The 22,245-nt window shown below is 36.3% G+C and overlaps 1 protein-coding gene across 4 annotated transcripts in view; it reads right to left on the bottom strand.

Annotated features, from left to right (window-relative positions):
• MYO16 (myosin XVI) overlaps positions 1-22,245 on the bottom strand; it is a 355,407-nt gene that overhangs the window by 110,386 nt on the left and 222,776 nt on the right. For all 4 annotated transcript variants that reach the window (XM_051772798.1, XM_051772799.1, XM_051772797.1 and 1 more), the window contains exons 17-21: positions 16,982-17,093; positions 14,317-14,434; positions 13,489-13,560; positions 12,741-12,882; positions 7,932-8,004 (exon numbers count right to left, since the gene is read on the bottom strand). In XM_051772798.1, the coding sequence (XP_051628758.1) occupies positions 7,932-8,004; positions 12,741-12,882; positions 13,489-13,560; positions 14,317-14,434; positions 16,982-17,093 (517 nt within the window). The remainder of the gene's footprint in view (positions 1-7,931; positions 8,005-12,740; positions 12,883-13,488; positions 13,561-14,316; positions 14,435-16,981; positions 17,094-22,245) is intronic.

Raw genomic sequence — 22,245 nt, 5'->3', positions numbered from 1 at the left:
TTTTTTAAAACATGCATTTAATTGCACCCATGAAAATTAGATGGAAATATAGCAGTAATAAAAAAAAAAATCAAAGAAATTTTGACCTAAACCAAGTATTTACCTTTAAGAACTATATATTTGTTTTACCTTGCAGCAGTACTTAACATGACTTATGGTACTTTTTGTCATTAAACATTGTTAAACTGTTCTTGACATTCATCTCATGGGCTCCATTTTATATCTCTTCTGTATGGCTTTCTACCTTCTCTTCTCTTTCTTTCTAATCTTAACTCACTATCACGTCTCAGTGAAAACAAATACACCATATATTTGTCCAAGTCTTCTTTAAAAAGTCCTTTTAGAATATTTTAGAAGAAAAAATATTCTTGTTCAAGTATAGAGAAAAAACAACTTGCAGCATCACCCAAATTGTAGATTTTGGAAGAAATTATAGTGGCATATACTGTAAAAGCAGTAAATATTCATCATATTAAACAGTGTTAGTTTGATCTCTCTTTTACCGCATTTGACCAGTTTGCACTATTTATGCTAAATAAAAATTTAGGTAGAATACAAAAACTGTACTGTGCTCTAAAGACAGAAAAGCGCCTGTGACTAATGAAATTTTCCTGCTCTCCACTCTGTTCACTTTTCCTGCTCTTATGTCTATTTGAAAAGGCGTAACCACAAAAGGGAATTTGTGAAAAGAAAACTTGGTGACTGTCAATCAGTGAGGAAAGGATGGATATAAAGACCTTCTGGAAAGCTCATTTACATCCTTTGATCATGCAGAAGGATTAGCTCTCCCAGGGTATGTGTATTCAGAGCACAGAGTAAAGCTTACAGTTGTCGTATCAATACATCTATCGTGCCTGTCGTGGTTTGAATCTTGTTTTCCCCCAGAGGCTAAGAAAAGTGGTTGACCCCAAGGGGTGGAAACCCCTGGAAGTTTTGAAGTTCTGCCCAATGGGCACTCCTGCAAAACTGTCAACATTCCACAAGCTCACTGGAAGAGATGAGTTGTAGTTTGGGTTGTTGAGGAGAGGTGGCCATGTTGTAGAGCCACGAGGAAGGGGCTCTGAGCCTCTCAGGGCCTCTGGGGCCTCCCAGCCCCGGTTGGGGGGACTGCAAAGACCTGGAACAGTGCTAGACTGGACTAAGTGTCTGTAGTTAAGTCGGGGGATGTTTTCTCCATGGGTGCAGAGCAGCAGCCGGCACTGACCAGAGAAACGGTGGCAGAGAGCCAGGACAGATAACACCTGAACTGGAGGAGCAGCAGAAACAACATGCAGCACCGCAGAGAAGACTCCTGGAAAGGTAGAGAGAGAGAGAGCCAGCAGCTGAGAGACAGAGTTCTGGGGGTAAGACTGTACCAGCCCCCCAAAACTCCTTTGAGATCCCTCTGAGAAAAGAGGGAGATGGACTCCTATTAAGGAGAAGAGTTTTAGACATGCAACACCAGAGAGAGAGAGAGGAGCTAAGAAGCTCAAAAGACGTCCCAGAGCTGGACCGGGACGGCCAGATGGAATGCTGGGGGAGTTGACCTTGGCTCCCCCCCTTGCACTGCTGCCACGGTGGCAGCCTGAGAGACAGGGCACAGAGGCCCTGCAAGGAGCTGAGTCTCCTGGAGATACCAGACCGTCACGAAGACCCTCCTGTGTCTTCGTGATATGACGTGGTGATACGACCTTGTCTGGGGTTACGAAGCCCACGGAAGACCCCTCGGTTGGAGGCGATGGGGCCGAGGGAGCTTGGATACCTCCCTCGTGAGTGCTGGTAGAAATCCAGCCACAGCTGCTGCATGCATGTGAAGAAGACAGACTGCTGCCTCAGAAGATCCTGCTGTTCAGAGACTGAAAGGGATCTGTCCTTCTTTCCCTCCTGGACTTTTATTTGGAGGGGGAAAGAGACCTGATCCATTGTAAATACTATATGTCATGGTAGAGATAGTTGTGATTGTGTGTATAATGTGTTATAGTATTTATTTGTACAGTCATTGTAATATATTCCCTTTCTCCCACTTTGAGTCTGGCGTATTTTGTCTGGGAAAACCCATCTCACATTAGGTTGAGATGTGGGAGGGGGAATGGAGCTAGGGAATTGGATTTTGGGGCTATCTCAAACCATGACAGTGCCCTATGTTGTGGCCTGACATAATGATGCTACAATGACAAATTTAATCTGCTAGAATGCTCTAGCATTTCTCAAAAATGTAATTTCTAAGATAATGAAAAGCAGAATCATCTTCTTTTTCCTGAGGTTAGACTCACCTAAGGTTGATACTCACTGATTTTTCAGAAGTATCTTCATTGCTGTTCCTCTTTATATCTGCTACCCAAATATTTCAACGTCCTTTTCTTTATGTGTAGTACCAATCAGAATATTTCTAAAGAATTTATAACAAAACCAGGACCCGTAATGTTTTTTTCCATTGCTTATTAGGGTTAATAGGATCTAACACAGATTCTCCATGCAGCTCCAACACAAATTCAAATGTAGTCCTTCCACCTCTGTCAGAAGATGTTTATTTCACTGGGAATCCATGTCGTCTCTGGGGTCAGTTGCCTTTAGCTGATCTGTGTTCCGCAAATGACATAAAAGTGCTACATTAAAACTTTATTACAGATGACTGTCACCTGAGAAGCCTTCCACAAAGGAGGGTCTGAAAAGCCCCTCAAAAAAGGGGCACTATTCAATAGGAAGTGGAATAGTCCCCCACTTGATTTTGTATATATAAAAGTATTGAACAAACAAGAAAACAAACCTCAAATAACAACAACCTTTTCTTGAAAGAGTTTGGAATTGTTCTGAGACTAATTAATTCTGAAATAGTTTTAGAAATAATTTTTTCACTCATAATGCTGACCATAAACTAAGTACTGTAGGATAAAAATGGGTGCCACTGTGGAAAAGTAAGATATCAGATAATAAATGTCCTTGTGCAGCATTTCACTAATCAACCACAAACTGAATTGAGCTCAGAATCTCAGTTTGAGATAAATTATTTTATTTTTGTCCACAAGGCATCTACCATAAAAGAATAAAGAAAAAAATACACACTTTAATGTCAGGTACATGATAAGCCAGCTTTAAAACTGAGTAACACTGTTTTTCCAGTAGCTGACTGGAACACTGGACAGACAATAGTGTCCTGTACAAATCGAAAGAAAAGTGTGCACTAGAAAAAAAGACCAAAGAGACTTAGAGGGAAGAGCACACTATGACAAAAGCCATGCAGAGTGTAAGATCCTCAGGAACTGGGTCGAGGAACAAATTAAAACACAGGATCGCCAGGGCCCTGAGGGCAAGAATAGGCTTTTACAGCCCTCCTCATCTTTTCCTGGGATCCCCCAAGCCCTTCCCAGGGGCCAATCCCAGGTGACACCTTAGCATGGAGACTAGCAACTCTGACTTAAAAATATGTCATTATTTTTCCTTGTTAAATGCTGAATGTCTAATGTCTGAGACAATACAATTTAATATAAAATAATCTGTTATGGCTGTTTTGGCTAGGAAAGGTTACATGACAAAATGTAGTGTCAGCAGAGTTAACTACAGAAATAACACACTGACAAGTTAAAATCTACAACACCTAATAATAGACATAGGCAAAAATTTCAACACAGCTGGGTTCTACAATCTCTACTTCAGAGTCACAATGGTGAAGCAGAAAAGTCCTGAATGGGGCAGGCAATGGTCCCTGCTCTCAGATCCAGCTGGCTCCTGACATGAGAGATATGCTGCACGGAACTGCCATGGAAGTTGTGCCTCTCACAGAGCTCTACTGCATCACACAGATAATGTGCACATACTTTAATGGGTATAGAGTTGAATGGGAGTCAAGAGACACTTGACTGTTCCAGCGACCTACAGTACTAATCCAGATAAATCACTTATATTTCCTATAAAAAGAATAATATATGCACAGTTTCTTCTGCAAAATTTAAGAGGCCTACAGAGGCAAAATACTATCCAAGAGTTGAACATGTTATTTAGCAAGAACTAAATATGTTTTTCAGATTACCACTTGAATTAGACATCAGAGAGAGAAGATTACTGGAGTCCATTTTACTGCATTATTAGTCTTTATGATTAGAAAAAGTTTCTTCACCCAAAGAGAGTGTGATTAGGCAGTGAAACTGGCTCCCCAAGGAAGTGGTCACAGAACCAAGCCTGAGAGCGTTCAAGAAGAGTCTGGATGATACTCTCAGGCACAAGGTGTGACTGTTGGGGATGGTCCTGTGCAGGGCCAGAAGTTGAACTCGATGATCCTTGTAGGTCCCTTCCAACTCTGCATATTCTGTCATTCTATGATTCCACAACTACAGGCCTCCATTTTGTTAGAAAGACCTGACTTTCTGCAGGGGAAGGAAAGGCTATTCTTGCTGTCTGAAGTCTGGTTTCTCTCCTATAATACAGTTTTCTTAGAAAAAAATTGGGGGGAAATGGTACAGGCAACTATCCCTCCTGTTTATTGCTTGTTATGTTCATTGGTCATGAGTTTGTTCAGTTTGTGGTCAAAAAATACACTAGCATAAGGGTATAATGAAGATTGTAGCATTCCTCGACTGTATTATTCAGAGTTGTACTGTGAAGTAACCATGAATAAGATCTAACCTAGTTTTAAATTCTACTAGAAGAGAAGTAGATATTACTACTTTTAAAAAGGTGCAGATTAAATCGTAAACAAATATAGTCCCTCTCAAACAGGGAAACCTAGGAAAACATTGAAAATTAACACTGAAATCTGCAACTGCTATTTTTGGTAGAGCACTCATATTTCCTGAAATTACCACAAAATGAAAGTCATTTCTGTATAGAACAGGAAAGAGAAATCTGTGCTCACTTCTGACCATGTTCCACTGTGGCTGTAGACAAAGCTGTTCTGGCACAGCAGGTATGCAGCTGCTCTAGGAAAACACTGTTCTCAAGCTAATGATCAATGCTAGGAAGTGACTGTAAATTGTAACTGGGTGAGATAAAAGTGTACTGTAGTAATTTACCACAGCTCAGCTGACAAACAGTACCTCACTGAGTCCTGGCAATTCAGAAGTTTTCAGTCTTTATTGAGCAATGACTCTTTCAGACTGTGGCTTCTAAAAATACTGCTTCTTACGTTTCAGCTTTTAAATTTCATACCAAAAATCAGAACTCCACTCACTATTGCTTATTCCACACACTTATTTACTGTTATTTTAGAACTACACATCTTTTTTTTTGGTCTTATAAATATACTGTACCATACATGTGCTATAGAATGAAAACTTACCAATGCTCACCAAGTACAAGGAAAACCTAACACTTAATTAAGAATGACTTCCTCTTCGTAATCATCTAAAAAACTTTTCTACTGACAAGCTGTCAGTCACATTGTTTTGCCTGCAAAAGTTATCAGACTCCTGGTGTAGACATAATTAATCTTACTTTTCTAGTCCTTTGACATCTATTTTTCTGTGTTGCCCATGAGTCGTTCCTAGACCAATCCTGTGTTTGACTTCGACATTTCAATGCTCGAATGTCTTGTCATTCCAACACATACACTGGAGTTTCTACCTGGTTTATCTATTGTTGTCTGCCTGAAAACAACAGTATTGCTGTTCTGTCTTAAGATGCAGTTTTTTAAAAAAAGTTTTTTTAAAAAAAGTTTATTAAAATGAATTGCTTAAATGCACATGTGATTTAGTACCTTATTGCTCTCTTAATTATGATATTAGACTATCTATCAACTAATCTGATATGAAGAATCAGAAGGATTCACACAGCTACTTGGAATGTGTCCAGTCTTGGGCAATCAGGAAGTTTTATTTTTTCTTGAAAACAGTTGTAATTTTTTTTCCCAAGAAAGCAGGAAAACAGATATCACACAGAATGCCTTATCATATGCTAATTTGAATCAAAAGGTTCATTTTCCCCAAAATTACTTTTGTAATACCATTTAAAAATATTCTAATCTAAATTTGATTGAAAAATAATTTTTATGGCTCCACCACTGTCTGGCTGCAACATTTAATGTTAACATTCTGTGATCACAAGCCTTGACACTGGGCATGTTTGCAGACATGATGCAATGTTTTGCATGAGGACCCTATCTGGGCTAATAAGACTGTTTATTGTTAGGGTTAACAAGTCCAGGCAGAATACGGAACTAGGCTAGACTGCTAGACTGTTCCAGCTTTGAAGTTCAGGCTGTTTTGGGTATGTCTGCATGATTACATTGTACCATGTGGCAACACAAACTAGTTCTTTTCATTGATACTGCAACCTATCACTTCAGGAATCAGGTATGTTAATTGCATTACAGAGTTCAAATAAGAATGAACTCTGTAATTCCCTCACCTCTATTCTGCCTTTTCAGGAATGCAGTTAAGTAGATTCTGAGATAATATTCAGATTATTACTCAATATTATTCAACAAAATGCCTTCAGTCCAGGTGGAGGGACAGTAAGTGTCTCTTGAAATATATTTATTTAGAAAAAATAAAATAAAAATGCAAAGTTGACTTTGAAATAATCATTTTTGCTATGCAGAAATCATAAATTACTTTTTACTCATTTTTCTTTATATCTCTTTTTTTTTTCCTTCAAGTATCCTCTGCAGTCATTAAGCACAAAATTACTTACCCCAGAAGTTGGAATTCAAAGTATTTCATGATGCAATTGCAGATCTTATATGAGTTTCATAACCAAAACACAATGCAGAACAGAGTCAAAGGAAAATAACTAGTAAGTACCAAGATGCACCCCTCTCTTTTGAGAAGTATTTAAATTGCATAGAATACTTTATCCTTATTAACAAGGAGGCTTTATGGATTTTTTTTCAGATATTGTCTGTTAAAATGTTTTTAATTTTTCACTCTGTATTTTCCCCCAAAACAGGCATTCACACTGAGTAAATGACTGAATTTTGGCACACATCAATAGTCCTTAATCCAGCAAATGTTCAAGCAAGGTAGAACTGTAGCAGCAAAAAGAACATTGTGAGGGGGGAACTGCAATATATTTTATGGCCTTCTTACATGCTCTTTCAAAGGTACTGGTAAACCCATCATGCTTGCACTTTCAAACATTTAGAAATTGGATAGCAATGTAAACATGCTATACAGGTTGAACTAATGTGGCTCTATGACTTCTATTTCATTAGAAAGAAGTTGAGGCATAAAACAACGGATTAACTGGGATGAAGGGGTAAATTCTGATTTCAAAAAATAACAAGTCCTTTGTTGCTGATGATGCCATTCTATTCTTTTCTATGCTTTGATTTTCTATTCTGTTTTCTTCTGCTACATTACAGAATGAATGAACAACTGAACAACTGACAAACAACTGAACTCCTTCAGTGTGTTGTGTAAAGTGACTTATGTTTTCTGAAATACGTAATTCACAAGAGCTTTGGTGTTCAGAGACTAATGTTGAAAATAGGCAAACAGCTTAAAGAAAGTTTGATACTTAAATGGATCTTTAAGCATTTAGTGAGCTAAATTTCAATTTATTTTACATGGATGCAATTCAATTTTTTGAAAAGTGATGTGTTGTAAAGTCACACAAAGGTGAATCTGCCAGTAATGGCACTTAGCATAATGTAGCATTTTCATTCTATTTTTTCTCCAAGGCATCTGAAGACCTTTTGATCTTTCTTCCAGTTCAGCGTATTGTCCTTCTACTCACTGATCTAGTTGAAATATAACTTCCACAAGCATGAAAACAGACAACACTATTTCCCTCAGATTGTCTTTCAGTGTTGATACTATCCTTCTTCAAAGTCATTATGGTAGATATTTACTAGATTATTTTATAATCATCAACAACTGTACAAAGATCTGGATATAACTCACACACATATAGGCTGAACGGGAAAAAAATATTTAAGAGAAAATTTTCACCTTCATCTATATTCATATTCTGATCAAAACACTGGTTAGTTAAACATTCAGCAAAAAATCAACACTTACCTGTTCAAAAGTATTCTTTTGAAATTCTTCAAATCCAAAAATATCTAATACTCCAATTTCAAACACCTGGTCACTGGGAAGAAAAGACATTACCGATAATAAGAATTCAAGCAAGTGAATAATACATCTACTGTTTCTGACAGAAGTATGTCTGTTGTGGGACACAACCAGGTTGTATTTCAAAAACACGGGATGAAATACACAGCAGAACATGTACAGAACAGAATCAAAATTCTACTCACCAACCTACTGTATTGAATGGAAATAAAAAAGGAGGGTTCAAGATTGTTTTAGCAGTCATGTTAAAAACTAAATTTGTGAGATAAGGAGAAAATCTTAACTTCTTTTAAGTCCAGTTTCTAAATGTATAGGTACCCATTTGCTCATATAAGAGATAGACATTTAGGAGAAGTTTCAAAAATGCTTGGTTGCACTCAGTTACCCTTTCCAGTTTATACTTCTTTGGCAGTCAGAATCTCAGTGTACTTCAAGGGAAACCTCTTAAGCCCAAGCCCAAGCATCAAGTAGAGGCTGAGAGCTCGGGCTGCACAAGAGGTTACATGTCTCCTGGGAAAGAACAGTCAGGGTTCAGGCTTGAAGAAGACAGATGTTTCTTCTCTGTATATATAAAAGAGTACTTGTTGACAGTGCATCTAATTTGTCCTGTGTCACTGCATGCATTCAGGGAAGGGTTTTTATTTTGGCCAAGTGGAAGGATTAGGGCAGAGCAGTCACCTAGGATTTGGACAGGAGAAATGGGAAAGGGACGGAGGTGTGTTAATATTCTGTACTTGGGACTGAGTCACTGTAAACCTGATCTGGAGAGGAAACTAAGTTCACTACAGTGAGCAAAATGAATGTTTTGGGATATTCTGTTGCCCATTTTGCAAGGATTTGAGAACTCCATATGAACGATCTTGGCTCACTGAGGCTGGATTTTTTTTAATTTTCTTCACAGCATTATCAGATAGAGAACATAAAAAGTGGGTTGCAGTCAAAAAGTTGCTGCAGTTTGCCTATGTGAATGCATGGGACTTTCTCCAGAGTAAAATGATCTGCAGCAGAATGAAGCACTTTGTACTATAGCTGATGGCTTTCCGGAACAGGGAAAATCAGCAAAGGAAAAATCACTCAGTTTCCTGAGAAAGGATAAGGATGCTGTCTAAAGCAGGTAAGTTTTCCTTTGTCAACATAATTTGCAAACTTATGGGTTTATATGCATGCAAATAATATAGCAGGCTGCTGGTTCTGAAATCTACTTTTCCATCCACATTTTTTCTCTACGTTCTATGTTTCCTCTATGTCTAAATCTATGTGTATGTCAGGGTATAGACGTAAAGGAGAAAAAGGTGAACCACTGTTGAAGTACTTGAGTATAGTTCTGTTGCAGTCATTGTAACCACTAACATTTCATTAGGTAACAATCCAGCCCTCAAAATAAATTCCCATATAACAAACCAAAAATGTAAAATCATTAAAGGAAAGCGCATTACAAAACAAGGTGGGAAAACAATCCTCAGGGACAAGTAGAGCCTTTTCCAGAAATCATACTCAAGAAGTCCGTCTTCATTTTCTAAGGCACACTAGTTCAATGCACTACTGATTGTCACAAGACTGGCTATATGCGTAAATGTCAGACATAGATTGTTACATAATAAATATAGTCTAGAAACACTTTGTTGGGCAAGAGAGGTTATTGGGAGGTTGATTAACCTCCAAGGGAATTTCTACAAAAAGCATAAAGCTTTATCACCACCTCCATCTCTAGCAATGACTCCAATTTAAATTGTGTTTTAAAATGTAAACCTCATTCACAACTGCTCCTGATTGGAATAAGGTGTACGTTCCTTGTTGCAATGTGTTTTAAACAAAACCTATCCCTTTCTAAAAAGAATCAGATGTTTTAAAAACAAACTACCTCAGAGAAACAAATATTGAAAATCCAGAATTATTATGCTATCTAAACAGGTTTCATTAAAAAAAAAAAAGAGCAGTTTGAGATTTTGGAATACTTGGTAAGTTTTCCTTTTTTTTTTTTTTTCCCCTCCCACTTAGATATAGCCTTCCTTACAGGAAGGCAAAATAGGAACTCCTATGTAACATTGTACAATGGCTAAAATATTGCATTATATTTTGCAGTTTTTAAGAACTACTTAACACAGAAGAACCGCTTATCCTTTATCTGTCTAATTCGGTTAATAGATTTGAGGCTGGGTTGTTTATATGGCAGTTGAGTCCATGATTGTTATTTTGTCATATTAGTCTCTTTTACTTTCCCTCAAAGAATATATAAACATTTGCATAAGGAAAAGACCAATACAAACTGACTTAATGAATTATTACAAGTCAGGCTAAACATGAACCTGGTCCTAGTTTCTAAAATTCTGGGTAAAATTCTTAGCAGCCAGCCTACTGCCTACCTCAAATAACATTCCTTATGAAAACTGTGATATTTGCAAGAAATATCTTGACTTGTTGAAGATGCATTTGTTGACAGGAAATCATGTCATCCCAGTGTTTTTATAAATGCCCCTCGATAATCTTGGTCTAGTATTCTTAGGAGATGCATACTCTACATGAAAAAAGCTAGAGGTTTTACATAATTAATATCTTGCCTACGGGGCAAATATAACAGAACAAGGCTCTATATCCTCTACAAAAGTGACATTTTACTATTACATTGTGGTATTTATGTGCAAAATCTCTCCAACCATGATAGTAATTTTCTGTATTAAATTATTGCTCAAATTTTGAAAACTAAATAACAACTGACAGCACAACATCAAAATTAAAAGCATTGTTTTATATGTAGCTGCAAATTACTTTGGGTTTTTTAATATTTCTTCTCGTTTTTCTCTTTTTTATACCACTTTTCTTCTCAGAAGGAGGGTTCATATCTGTTTTTATTGGCTAGCTGTCAATCATATTAATTCCAGCAAAATTACTTTCCTTAAATTAATCATAGCAGAGACTCTCAAGGCAAAATAAAGCATGAATGATCCCATGTTTACAAATGAAAGGTCATGTCACCAGTTTCTAAAAGAACAAATATCAGAAAAAACCACTTTTTGTTCTGAAAGATCCCCTTCTTTTATTTTTTATTATTTTATGGTTACTAAACATCACTGACACATTTCCTTATTACATTTCAAATATTCAGTATTTACTATGTAAAAATAAAAGAACTATAGTTTTAGTAGGGACTGAGACTTTGATTTCAAGTTTGACAATATTTCCTAGTATACAAATTAAAAAAAAGGAATTTGCCAACATTTGAAGAACTTTGTTATCTCTTAGACCAGTACATAAGTTTGAATAGTTAAAAACAAGCACGGATGTTCTCTATAACTCATTTTGGCTTTCTTACTTACAAAACAGTATTTAAACTGATAATATTTTTCAATGCCTCCAATTTTGCCTCTTTTTCCTCAGAATGACATCTCTGTAAAGATGTCCTTACAGACTATCTTTTTGATCTTGTACGCTTAACAGTTGTATTATAAAGAAACTACATCGAAATTCTTGGCAGTTCCTAAAAACAATACACATATGGAAGACATCCTGTCTAATGATCTACTACCTTGGTAGACTTCTTGCCATTCATCAAGAGATGCTCTTGAACCATTTGCCTTTCCTGGCAAAGCGAACAGAACACCCTTTACAATATGTCTGACCCATTGCTTCAAACAAACCTACAGAATGTTATTTGATCAATTTTGTTTTCATCACAGGTGATTCTTAGTTCTGGTGTCAGAAACAGACAAGTAAAATCATTCTGTGTTACTGGCAAACCTTTCTTTTGCCTCCAGCAGGAAGCTAGACACTCTGGTGAGATACATAATGACAAAACATTTTTAGGTGCAGAAAGCTCCGAGTTACTCAGGTATGGTACCTTTTTCCATTAGCTACATCCATAGAAGAGAAATGTGATATATCACTAGTTGGTCTACAAATAGGAATAAAAATAAGATTGTGAAGTCCTCAAACTCTAAAAGAGGGAACCTCATAAATACTGGTCCTATTAAGTCAATGTAGATATAAGAGAAACATTCTTTTTTTAAAGTTCTGCATCTGTCATTTGTGTATTTACCATTTAAAAATATGCCAAGACACTTGAATTTTGCGTTCATAAGAAAGATCAGTTGAGCGTGTGAGATGTTGAACCTTGATTAAGTCATATGCATATGATCATCTAATTAGGTCTACTGTCTTAGTTTGTTAGTTTGATTCTACTGAGATTTCCTTTTTTTTCTTGTTTCTTTAATTTGTTTCTTGACTGCTCCACTGATGCACGTTAATTAGCACTCATTTTTCCACGACACCACACTGGATAGCAAAAGCATTGAACTTAGCAGATGATAACCTAGAAAACATTCTTAGAACATTTAATTCAGTGATATTTATACATTTTTTTGAAGGCCTTTGAATAAAGTTCTGTTTTTAATACCCTGTGCTAAGGCCGCTGTTTTGGGAAGAAAGAACAAGTATATTTCACAGTAAAAAAACACCAGGCAGTGTTTTGAATGTGTAAAGACTATCATTCTGTACTGTCAACTCTTAAAAGGCTACTAATTTCAACCATGTCACCCTATACAAGCAAATACATAAACAGATGTGTTACACAAGAAACAACTTGAAGGAATGGTCGGTGCCTTAAAGATCCAAGCATCATGGTCATACTCTCATAAAATGCTTTAAAATTCTATCACTATGCATTAAATTCCTCCACTTAATGGAATTATGTTTCTTTTATGGATCTGGATTTGAATAGAAAATGGTACACCTAATAGTTTATAATGGCACTCCTACCTGTCAGTGTCATCTTGACTTTGAAGATAGCAGTTGATTGTGTTGACTAAAAAGCTAAATAGACGACCATATAGGGATTTCGCCAAGAGATCCCGGTAAAAATTTGCAATCTCTATAGTGTGCCTCCGTACAATCATGTCTCCTATGAGAGAAAGCAGAAAATGGAGATGAAAGCATGCTGTGAAGTTCGCCTTAAGTAATTTTAGTTACAGTAAATTTAGCTACAGTTACTTCTCCTTTGCCAAACATTTACACAGTGTTAGTTTTTTCTCTGAAGCCTCCAGTGCAAGATGAGAAGACTGTCAACACTCAAAAAATTTTCAGTTTGGAAATACGTGCCTTTATACTTTCTTCAAAAGAAATATGTATGAGTACCACAGAGAACTAGAATTTTACTGAATATATTTTTTCAGGTTTTTTTTTCCAAGACACTCCTGTTGACTTTAGTTCTCACTAATATTCTCTATTAATATCTAATCTGTTATCTTGACACACTTCTGTAAGATCAATCAAGTTAGTAGCCTGTCAGCATCACAATGTGAAACTCCTTTGCTGCATATTACAATAATTTGGTGGCTCAGTCTGATTTACTGCATGGCAGACAATCCTACATATTCCTCAGAGAAAATATTTACAAGGTCATACAAGACATAAGAAAAAAAATCATCAGCTTTTAAAATTCTCAAATCAGGTGGATCAGAATGCCATCAGGGCCGATCTACAAGAATTTAAGCTTGGAAAAGATTACCTTTAAAATACTGAACATCAGTTGTTAAGGCTGAAGCGAGTTCATCCGGTGAAACCTGTAGCATTCCTGCCACTGAAATGAAAAGAAAATTTAAAGAAGGACTGATTTGGGCTATATTGCATATTTCATTTCTTATAACAGATTTTCTTCTGCAGATGCTATTTTTGAATAGTGAAAGAATGCACACATTAAAGAAAAGGGTGCTGTCATAGGAGTAATCAAAATTAATGAGCACAAAATTGGATTACTATGATCAGTACTTTGTGAAGTTTGAACATCTCTGTATATTACATTACAGCTTTCTTTCCCCTTTAAAGATTACTCAGGACATTCCCCAGGGTTTGGCAAACTTTCTCTCCTACTAGAGTTAAGGTATGCTACTTATTGACATTCTGTATCCATAAGCCACTTGGAGGAGATTTGTAAGTGATCAAGAGGGCAAACTTCAAAGCATGGAAACAAGAGACCATTTTAAGACATGGACTTTGAATGTAAGGAATTCAATTCAAAGCAAATTGTTCAGCTGTTGACAAGCAGTGCAAAAGCACTTTAAAAGAAGATGGTACAAAGTGCACTGTTCAATTTCTTTTGGCAAATGATAGCATTAAAAATGACATTTAATTAGATAATTTCCGACACTGGCATTTTATTTCATCTCAATAAAAATCTGTAGTTTATGAAACATCCAAGTGAATTGGATACTATCTTGCCACAGTAGCTTATTTTTTTTTGTCTCCCTGGAATTATGTTTCCATCTGTCGGTGGAACAGCGCAACTGCCCTGCTGTGGGACCAAGCAGGCGATGCTCCAAGGTCATGTCCTACTGACCTTGTTCCAGTAGCTGCAGGTCTGACACAAATGCTGTCTCAGCGTCTGTCAGAGCCGTAAAGCGAATGTCTCCAAGATGTAGGATTGCTGAGAGAATTACAAACAGGTTCTCCACCTCCTGCACATATTTTATGCAGAATTAAAGATAAAGAAGAGATCTGTTGGGCACATCAGTGAAAGGCAATGCTTTATAAAAACACAAGTTCTACTACATTGTATCACTGGCATTTCCTAAGTTAAAAATTGCTAACAGTGTGAATTGCTAACAGGAAATCTGGATTTAGAAATCAAACTGGAACCTATTTAGGACATACACCAACAAAATTACCTTTTATTCCTTTTGTTTTAATGTAAGTCACATAAACTGCTAGGTTAAGAAAGTTTTTCAGAATGTGATTCAAACACTTAAATATCTTTAAGAGATGCATTATTTCTGCAAGAAATAAGCATATCACGTCCATAGAGAATTTCCAAAGAGACAATTTCTGTATCTGGGAATGGTAAGGTTTGTTTTTTCCTCAGGCAACTGCATTCACAAATAAAGGTTCTAGCTCTAAATTATAACAGGTTTTTGGTAGTAAAAGCTGTAATTAAGGTCTTAAAGAAACAAAAGCAACCTCCCTTGCCCTCACACTTTCCCTCCATAACTACATGCTCTTTTCTGATGTCTCCAGTATTATGAAGCAGTTACCTTTAAGGGTAGATTTTTCCTGGCCTCATTTTTATCACAGTAAGAGGAAAACTAACTTTCTTGGGTTGTTTTGGTTTGGTTGTTTATTTTTAAAATATTTTTAAATCCAAGAAAAAATATGACCCATGACATATGAACTTTAAACATTAAGATATAGAAAGCATTGTGCATTTTTGGAAGTTTTTTAAAGGTTTTTTGGAGGGTTTTTATAAGCGTTTCTTTACAATTGTAAAATGAGAATCCTGATATCCACTACAACATTACATGCCATTATGCATAGCAAAGTTAATTGATAATTTTAAAAATATTTTTGAAAAATAGTATTTGGAACCCGATTCTACCGAAACTGAAGAAGTGATGGTGAGAACTCTCACCACAATTTGCAGAATAAGATTAAAAAATACACTACTAATGAAATATTTGACCAATACATCCTCTTTATTCCCAAGTTTTCTTCTTCTTTTCTTCTTGTTCCTTTCCCCAATAACTATCAAAGGCCACTAAAAAAGTCTTTCTGGGATAGACTATAGCACCAACGCTGTTTAATCAAGTTTTATTCATACATTTTTAGACAAGAACTTCAATCTCTTACTGTATGAGACAGATATTAATAGGGCAACAGTATATTTTTCTATTACACAATACCAAAGCTGAAGATTCAAAAAGACCCAGTATATACAGGTGAAGTCTGAACAAGATAACTCCTAGAACAGAAGAACTGTCATGTTAATATGGCATTTAAACAAGGGTGCTATACCCTGCTCCTTGGGATGATATCTTAGGCAAGATGAAATGGCACACTAGTACAGCATTCTCCTTGTTTGTAAGTTAGATCATTCAGAACTGATTTGGGAATGACTGTACAACACTGAACGGCAGAGGGCTGGGACAGCTGTTTATTCTGGGGATTTCAGTAAGCCCTCAGATTTACTTCATATTCCAGATTCTCAAACACTTTCTCAGTGTGCTCTAAGATGTGTGTTCCCTCACCTTTAAAACAATTGTTTTTAATAAAAATTAACATATTTTTGAAGATACCATTAAAAACTGCTAAGGAATCTTTATGTAAGTCTTCAAAAAGATAATTTATCATTAAATGTGGCTAGATAGTCAAGGAATAATACATACAGACCTTTCCATGTACCTCAGAAGTAATGGGTAGAAATTTTAGGAATGTGTTTTACATATTCCGCTCTAATCTTCAATGCAGGAGATCAGTGTGCAGCACTCCAGAGTTCCACAGATTTCTAGCCTCCTAAATAATTATTCTAACACTGCCTGAATACAGAGGAGATTTAAAGATCGTTTACACTTTTTTAGGGTGCATATTTACAAAAATTATACGAGTTCTCATATTCATCCCTCCATTTCCTCTAATTTCTGTCCTCCAAAACCTCTTCTTGATTAATTTTCCAAATTATCTTCATTTGTTTTATAGGATAAAAGACAAACATAAGGCCTATCTTCTTGTTGCTTTTGAGGAGTTAAGTCAGCTCTTTCAGGTTACCCAGCTCTAATTTTCTTTGACTAAATATTTATTTACTTCTTTTCAGGTACTGCTAGCATATGTGTGTTTCACAAAATTAAAAAAGACAGGGAGATAATCAAGAAGAGGAAAAAAATGCCTGTGGATTTTATGAGATGTCTGTCACATGGGATTTGATTGTTTCTTTTTATCTATGTAATTTAATTGTTCAGAGTATTATACCTTGCAGCTGTGTAGTGAATCTTTAAGAATTAAACAGATTTACATTGCTGGTTCTGTGTCTAATTAAAAGTGATTACAGTAATTTCTCTGGAGTGAGCTAATACTGTATATTGTTTCAAGCTCTTAAACAACAGGGGGAAAAAAAAACCGAACCAAAAAAAGCGTTTCTTTTCCCTCCAAAAGGTTATCAGGGAGAGATCCATATGGGCTGTTTTTAACTACTATGATGATTTTAGCCACAAATACCATAAACTTGTGTAACTCACCAGACTATTAAATCCCAGAGCACCTAGAGCTTGTTTTAGTAGGATTAATTTCTCCCTGTTTTGAGGGTTGGCTGTTGACATCGTTTCTTCCAGTACAGTCTGGCTTAGATACCTGCAGAGAGGAAAAACAGCATATATGGCATTTACAAGGCTGGTGCATGATCAAACTTTTGAAGTTAAAATCTAGCTTTGCATTTCTAAGCAGAGGTTTATAACAGATTTTTCTCAGCCTTTGGAGAGAACAGTACCAGCAACAGAATATTCTGTATTTCTTTCTTAAACTTTTGCTTAAGACTCCCCCCAGCCCCAACTTTAGTCCTATGTGTAAGCTAAAACTTCAGATTGCCAGTTTTGCCATTCTTGCACTACCAGAGATTCCCCTTCAGAAGGAATATTTGAAGAGAACCTCTGATAACTCTGCTTTAAATTCCCCTCCTGTTGCTAGGGAATAGATCAGCTCTTAACTGCCACTATCATCATTCATTCCCTTAGCAGCTGAACGGATGACAGGTATACTCAGTATCTCTGTAACTAAGTAGTAACTAAGTACATGGAGTAGTAACTGTACAGCCCTTAAGTTGTACTGGTTTGCACACTGTGAAGCAAAAGGAAATTCTATGAACCTTCTCAAAAATAATGATTAGAAAAAAGAAAGAGAGACACCTAGTGCAGCAGCTAACTCAGGAAAGAGAAACACAGAAGCAACATGAGAAGTAATAGCACAAAACAGATTAAACAAAAACTACAGTAAAACAGATTACTGAAAAGTGCAGTAATCTAACCTTTACAACACTGTATTTTAACCCTCTTGAAATATGTCTATGAGCCGTATTTTTTAAAGTATTCAGGTATCTTCATACAGCTGAAATCACTAAGAATGAGGAGTCTGAATATTTGACGGGATCTGACTTTCAGTTACATTATGCAGAGAATGTAAGAAGATGTTTTCTTTTATCATTAGCATTAAATTATCATTAGCATTAAAATACACATTCATCACACAATCTACAATCTTCACAAACATCACTTACATAAACAAAAGAATTCTCCACATCTATATCCAAATAACACCATCACTACACAACAAAGGTGGGTAATTTGCACACACACTACCCCTCATCCCTTCATCACAATTGCAACAAAAATTCCCCAGAACCATTCTGCTCTCTACCAATGTTCGGTCCATGATCTGTCACGCAAATATGGGAAACAACATAGGTTTAAATTTTGGCAATGCTCGTTTATAATCCTATTCTAATAGCTCTATAGAGGAGACATAATTTCAAAATAAAACTCCTCCTAGTACAGCAGGCCTGGCAATGCTCTAGTAAAGGTGGTAGCTCTTATAAAGGTGGCCTTTTATGTGAATGTGTGTAGGAAGAATTATTTAGTATTTGCACTTTTCTAGCTGATAATGAGGTTTAAGTGGTACACACAAGGAAACACAAAGTGCACTTTTAGTGGACCAATACCAGATTTACAGTGTTGATTTCCCTTGCAGTGATAATGACATAAATTACCCCAGCAGGTGGGCAGAAGAAGAATGATGGGGGGGGGAAATGTGTGCTTAGGTGCATAAGCACTTTTTGCAACCACAGGAGGAGCCAGTCAGCAGATACCTCAACTACAAACAAGCCTCACATCAGTGGATAAAGCTGGTGAATTAACACTGCCATTGAGAATGTGGGTCTGTGAACATCACTGCCAGTGCTCAGCTCTGGTTCCTCAAGGCTACTAAAAGCATCAATTTTGTCAGAATCAGGTAGATACAAATGACAGCACAGCTGTCAAATCAGCTAGAGCAGATGACACAAAGTATAGGCCAGTTTAATGTTTTTGTTTGTTTGGTTGGTTGGGTTTTTTTCCTGGTTTTTTTTATATTGCCTGTAGGTTCAAAAGGAGCCTAGAATACATCTGATACTGAATCTGGCATAGAACCTATTGGTATAAAGGTTAATCCATCAGAAAATTTTCCACTGTTCTGAACTGTTGCATGAGCTTATATCAGTACATGTTATGCATCATGTGTCAGTGGCATTTTTGATCCATAATTAGGAGATTTACAGAAGCAGCTACTCTGCTGTCAAAATATCCTATTGTTGAATAGTTGGAACAGTTGGAAGCATATGGCTATTTTTGTAAAAAAACCTCCTCCTGGATGGTGTTCTCCCTAAATAACTCTTTGTACTCTGTACTAAGCAAGTAGTCTTTCCTGTCCTGTGAAGAGAATATTCTACACTTCTCCTTTCTAAGCAACCCTATTTAACCAGCATTTTTTAGCACAGTTGAAGTGCCAGTGGGTACTGATGTTCCAAAAGGATGTGTGAACACTACCAACACATATGAAAGCAGGATGCAGCACAGCAGAGTGATGCAGAACATTAAGTTCCTGAAAGAGCTGAGCTGTGATATGAACCAACACGCGTCAGTTCTTGCCTTCAGCGCAACCACTTCTTGCTGATACAGCAGGGGGTAAACTGGGCACCTGCCATACCAGGTGCTTGTGGCTCTAGCAACCCATCCATAAACTGCAGCACCTGCTGGGACATGCCTGTTGGAAGACAATCTGACTTTCCCAGTAATACACGTCCTGAAGATTTAATCAGCAGATGTACTGGTGCCCTTGGAAACGGATGCAGTTGGACATTTTCTAAGGTGCACTTGAATTTAGAATCAGTTTCCCCAACCTAAAAGCAATTACATTCTTCTAGAACATTTCATGAGACCCACTCATTTTCCAAACTATTTATGAACTAAGGACATAAGCAAAATTGCTTTGAAGATATGCACATTCATTAGATGTTTATACTGTAAAGTATATGCATACTAAGGATGGATTAATTGTATAGAGTACTTGGGACTGTTGATGGATATCGTATAACTTTAACAAAAATGTCTTCTCAGCTTCTTCTAAACTTCACGAACTTCTAAATAGTCATTTTTTAAATTTTAGAAAACTAAAATTTCGGAGAAATTAAGAGAAACTGATACAAACAGTTTACAAAATCACCAACAGGAAATTTCCAGACACTTTGATCACCTTCTATGAGCTAGACACCAAAGAAAACCTCTTTTAGAACTTTTTTTTGTATACCTTCAAAATACCTGGGGAATTAGTGTTATTGGTAAGTCAGGAAATGTTCAGCAGTTGTTTTAGGAAGAGCTGGGGCACAGAGCCAAACTTCTGAAATTGATGAAGACATCCCAGGCAAGCTGTATCAAAATTATTGTCAAGATACATGCTGTGATCACTACCAACATCTCCAAGCTAATTCAACTTAGCTTGATTTTGCATCTAGACAATAAATGGTTTGTACATGAAACTATTTATTATTAAGTTTACCGGGATGACTGAAAAATAATCCTTTCTTGCACATAATCACTCAGAGAGGTAAAATTTTTATTCTACTGGCTTTGAGGTAAAAGTGTACACTAAATGATCTCAAGCTTACATTAGTTAGATTTTAGTTCTTATACTGTATAAAGTGAAAAAAGGGAAGGGCTGAAAGTCACAACGGAAACTTTGCTTATTCCAAATATCATCCCAATGCAGAAAACCACAACTTTAAAAATTTAGGAATGATAGAATTATCTTCCTGGTAAGAACTGGGAACATGAATGCGAAGACAGATAAAAGTGCCCTGTCATTAGCTTACAAACCAGTTGAGTTTTCTGTTTCTTCTGTGCAGCTGTTGTAATAGATTTTCAAAGAACTGTCTATCTTCACAGTAGATCCTGTCTTGATACAAAGAGTTGGACCAGATTTCTGGAGGCCCCTTTCAAACCAAGGGCAAAGGAAAATATAATTTTTCTCTGTTTATACTTCTTTAATTGGTGAAAGAAAAAAAAACAAATACCCAAATGCATGAGAAGAACTGAATGTCATAATCTGTTCTCTTTTTGAGATACCTGGTCAACTGGTTCCTCTGAGGAATTACAACATTTATGTTGTGCTTTCTTCTGCTGATCCACTTGTCCACATCTCATTTCTCTGCTACTAGTAGGATAACTCTTAACTAACCCTGAGAGAAACAGAATAGTATCAACTCCTATTCTAGCATGACTGGCCATAGGATCTAGTACATTTATTTTGCTAAAAGGAATTCAAGATTAGAGGGTAAAGAATTTACATGGAAGAAGCAAAGAATTAATATTTAAGATAAACTAATCACTAAATACAGGACTGTATTTCAATACCTAATTAGGCAATGCAAGCCACTGCATTTCATGTTATGAATCAGAAATTCTGGACTCTGTCTATAAATCCATTTTTTCTTTTGTAAAAGTGACATAGAGATAAAACTCTTTATATTCATTTACTAATTCAAAATAGCTATTAAACTGAGATTCTGATACTTCAAATTCATTTATCCAAACAAGAATGTTTTTGTTTTCACTTAAAGAAGAAAAAATACGTCTTTTTTTTTTTATTTTATTATCATGCAGGTTCTCCAAAACTATTATGTGCTGTCTAGTTAAAGAAATTTAGAAGAAAGAAATGAAACCAGGCTATTTCAAAACATCATCTTCCTCCTGGATATGATTTTCTGCATACATCTCCAATTATATAGAGTGTGAGAGTGTCTTTCTAATCATGATGATAGACAGGAAACAGGACTGACTTGTCTCTTGCTTTGTACAAATTGCTCAGTGTGTCAGCTTTATAGGCAACTGGTATGTGCCCATAACCTAGAGCATATCAGTTAGACCGAATATGCCTATTGGAAGTATTCATACATTTCTAATATTGTAAAGGCTCTTATTACAGCTTGACATTAAAAAGTGTCATTAAAAAGCATACACAAGTATCCTCTCAGTGCTAGCTTCTGTAAAACCTTGCATCAATTGTTCTAAAAACAGTCACGGACCATGCCCACCATGACATCATATTTAGTGATTTCAGGCCACTGGAACAAGAAAGAAGACTTTTTTTCTTTTTTTCTTGTGAGGTTTACATGTACTGTGAAGTTGAATAATGATTTATTTCACCACTGTTATTGTCCTAATTCAGCCAAATATTTATGTGTAACTAACTTCAAACCAATGCTTCATCCCACTGATTTCAGTTGAATCTTAGTATAGTAAGAAACGTCAATATGAAGTACAACTGAAAGTTATAGGTTAACACTCTATGTTGAGCTCTGGTTTACTAAGAAAGAAAGAAAGGCAGATACAGTGTGTGAGACTGAAGGAAATAAGTAGTACTGGAGACCTAGATTTCAAGCTGTTCCAAGCATTGCCTACATAACTTCTAGGCATATGAC

The sequence above is a fragment of the Manacus candei genome, unplaced genomic scaffold (assembly GCF_025592945.1).
Source record: "Manacus candei isolate 608988 ecotype Guabito, Panama unplaced genomic scaffold, ASM2559294v1 h1tg000159l, whole genome shotgun sequence".
NCBI classification, from domain to species: Eukaryota; Metazoa; Chordata; class Aves; order Passeriformes; family Pipridae; genus Manacus; species Manacus candei.
Note: the sequence above shows the minus strand (reverse complement) of the source record. Positions and strands in the feature narration are given on the sequence as shown.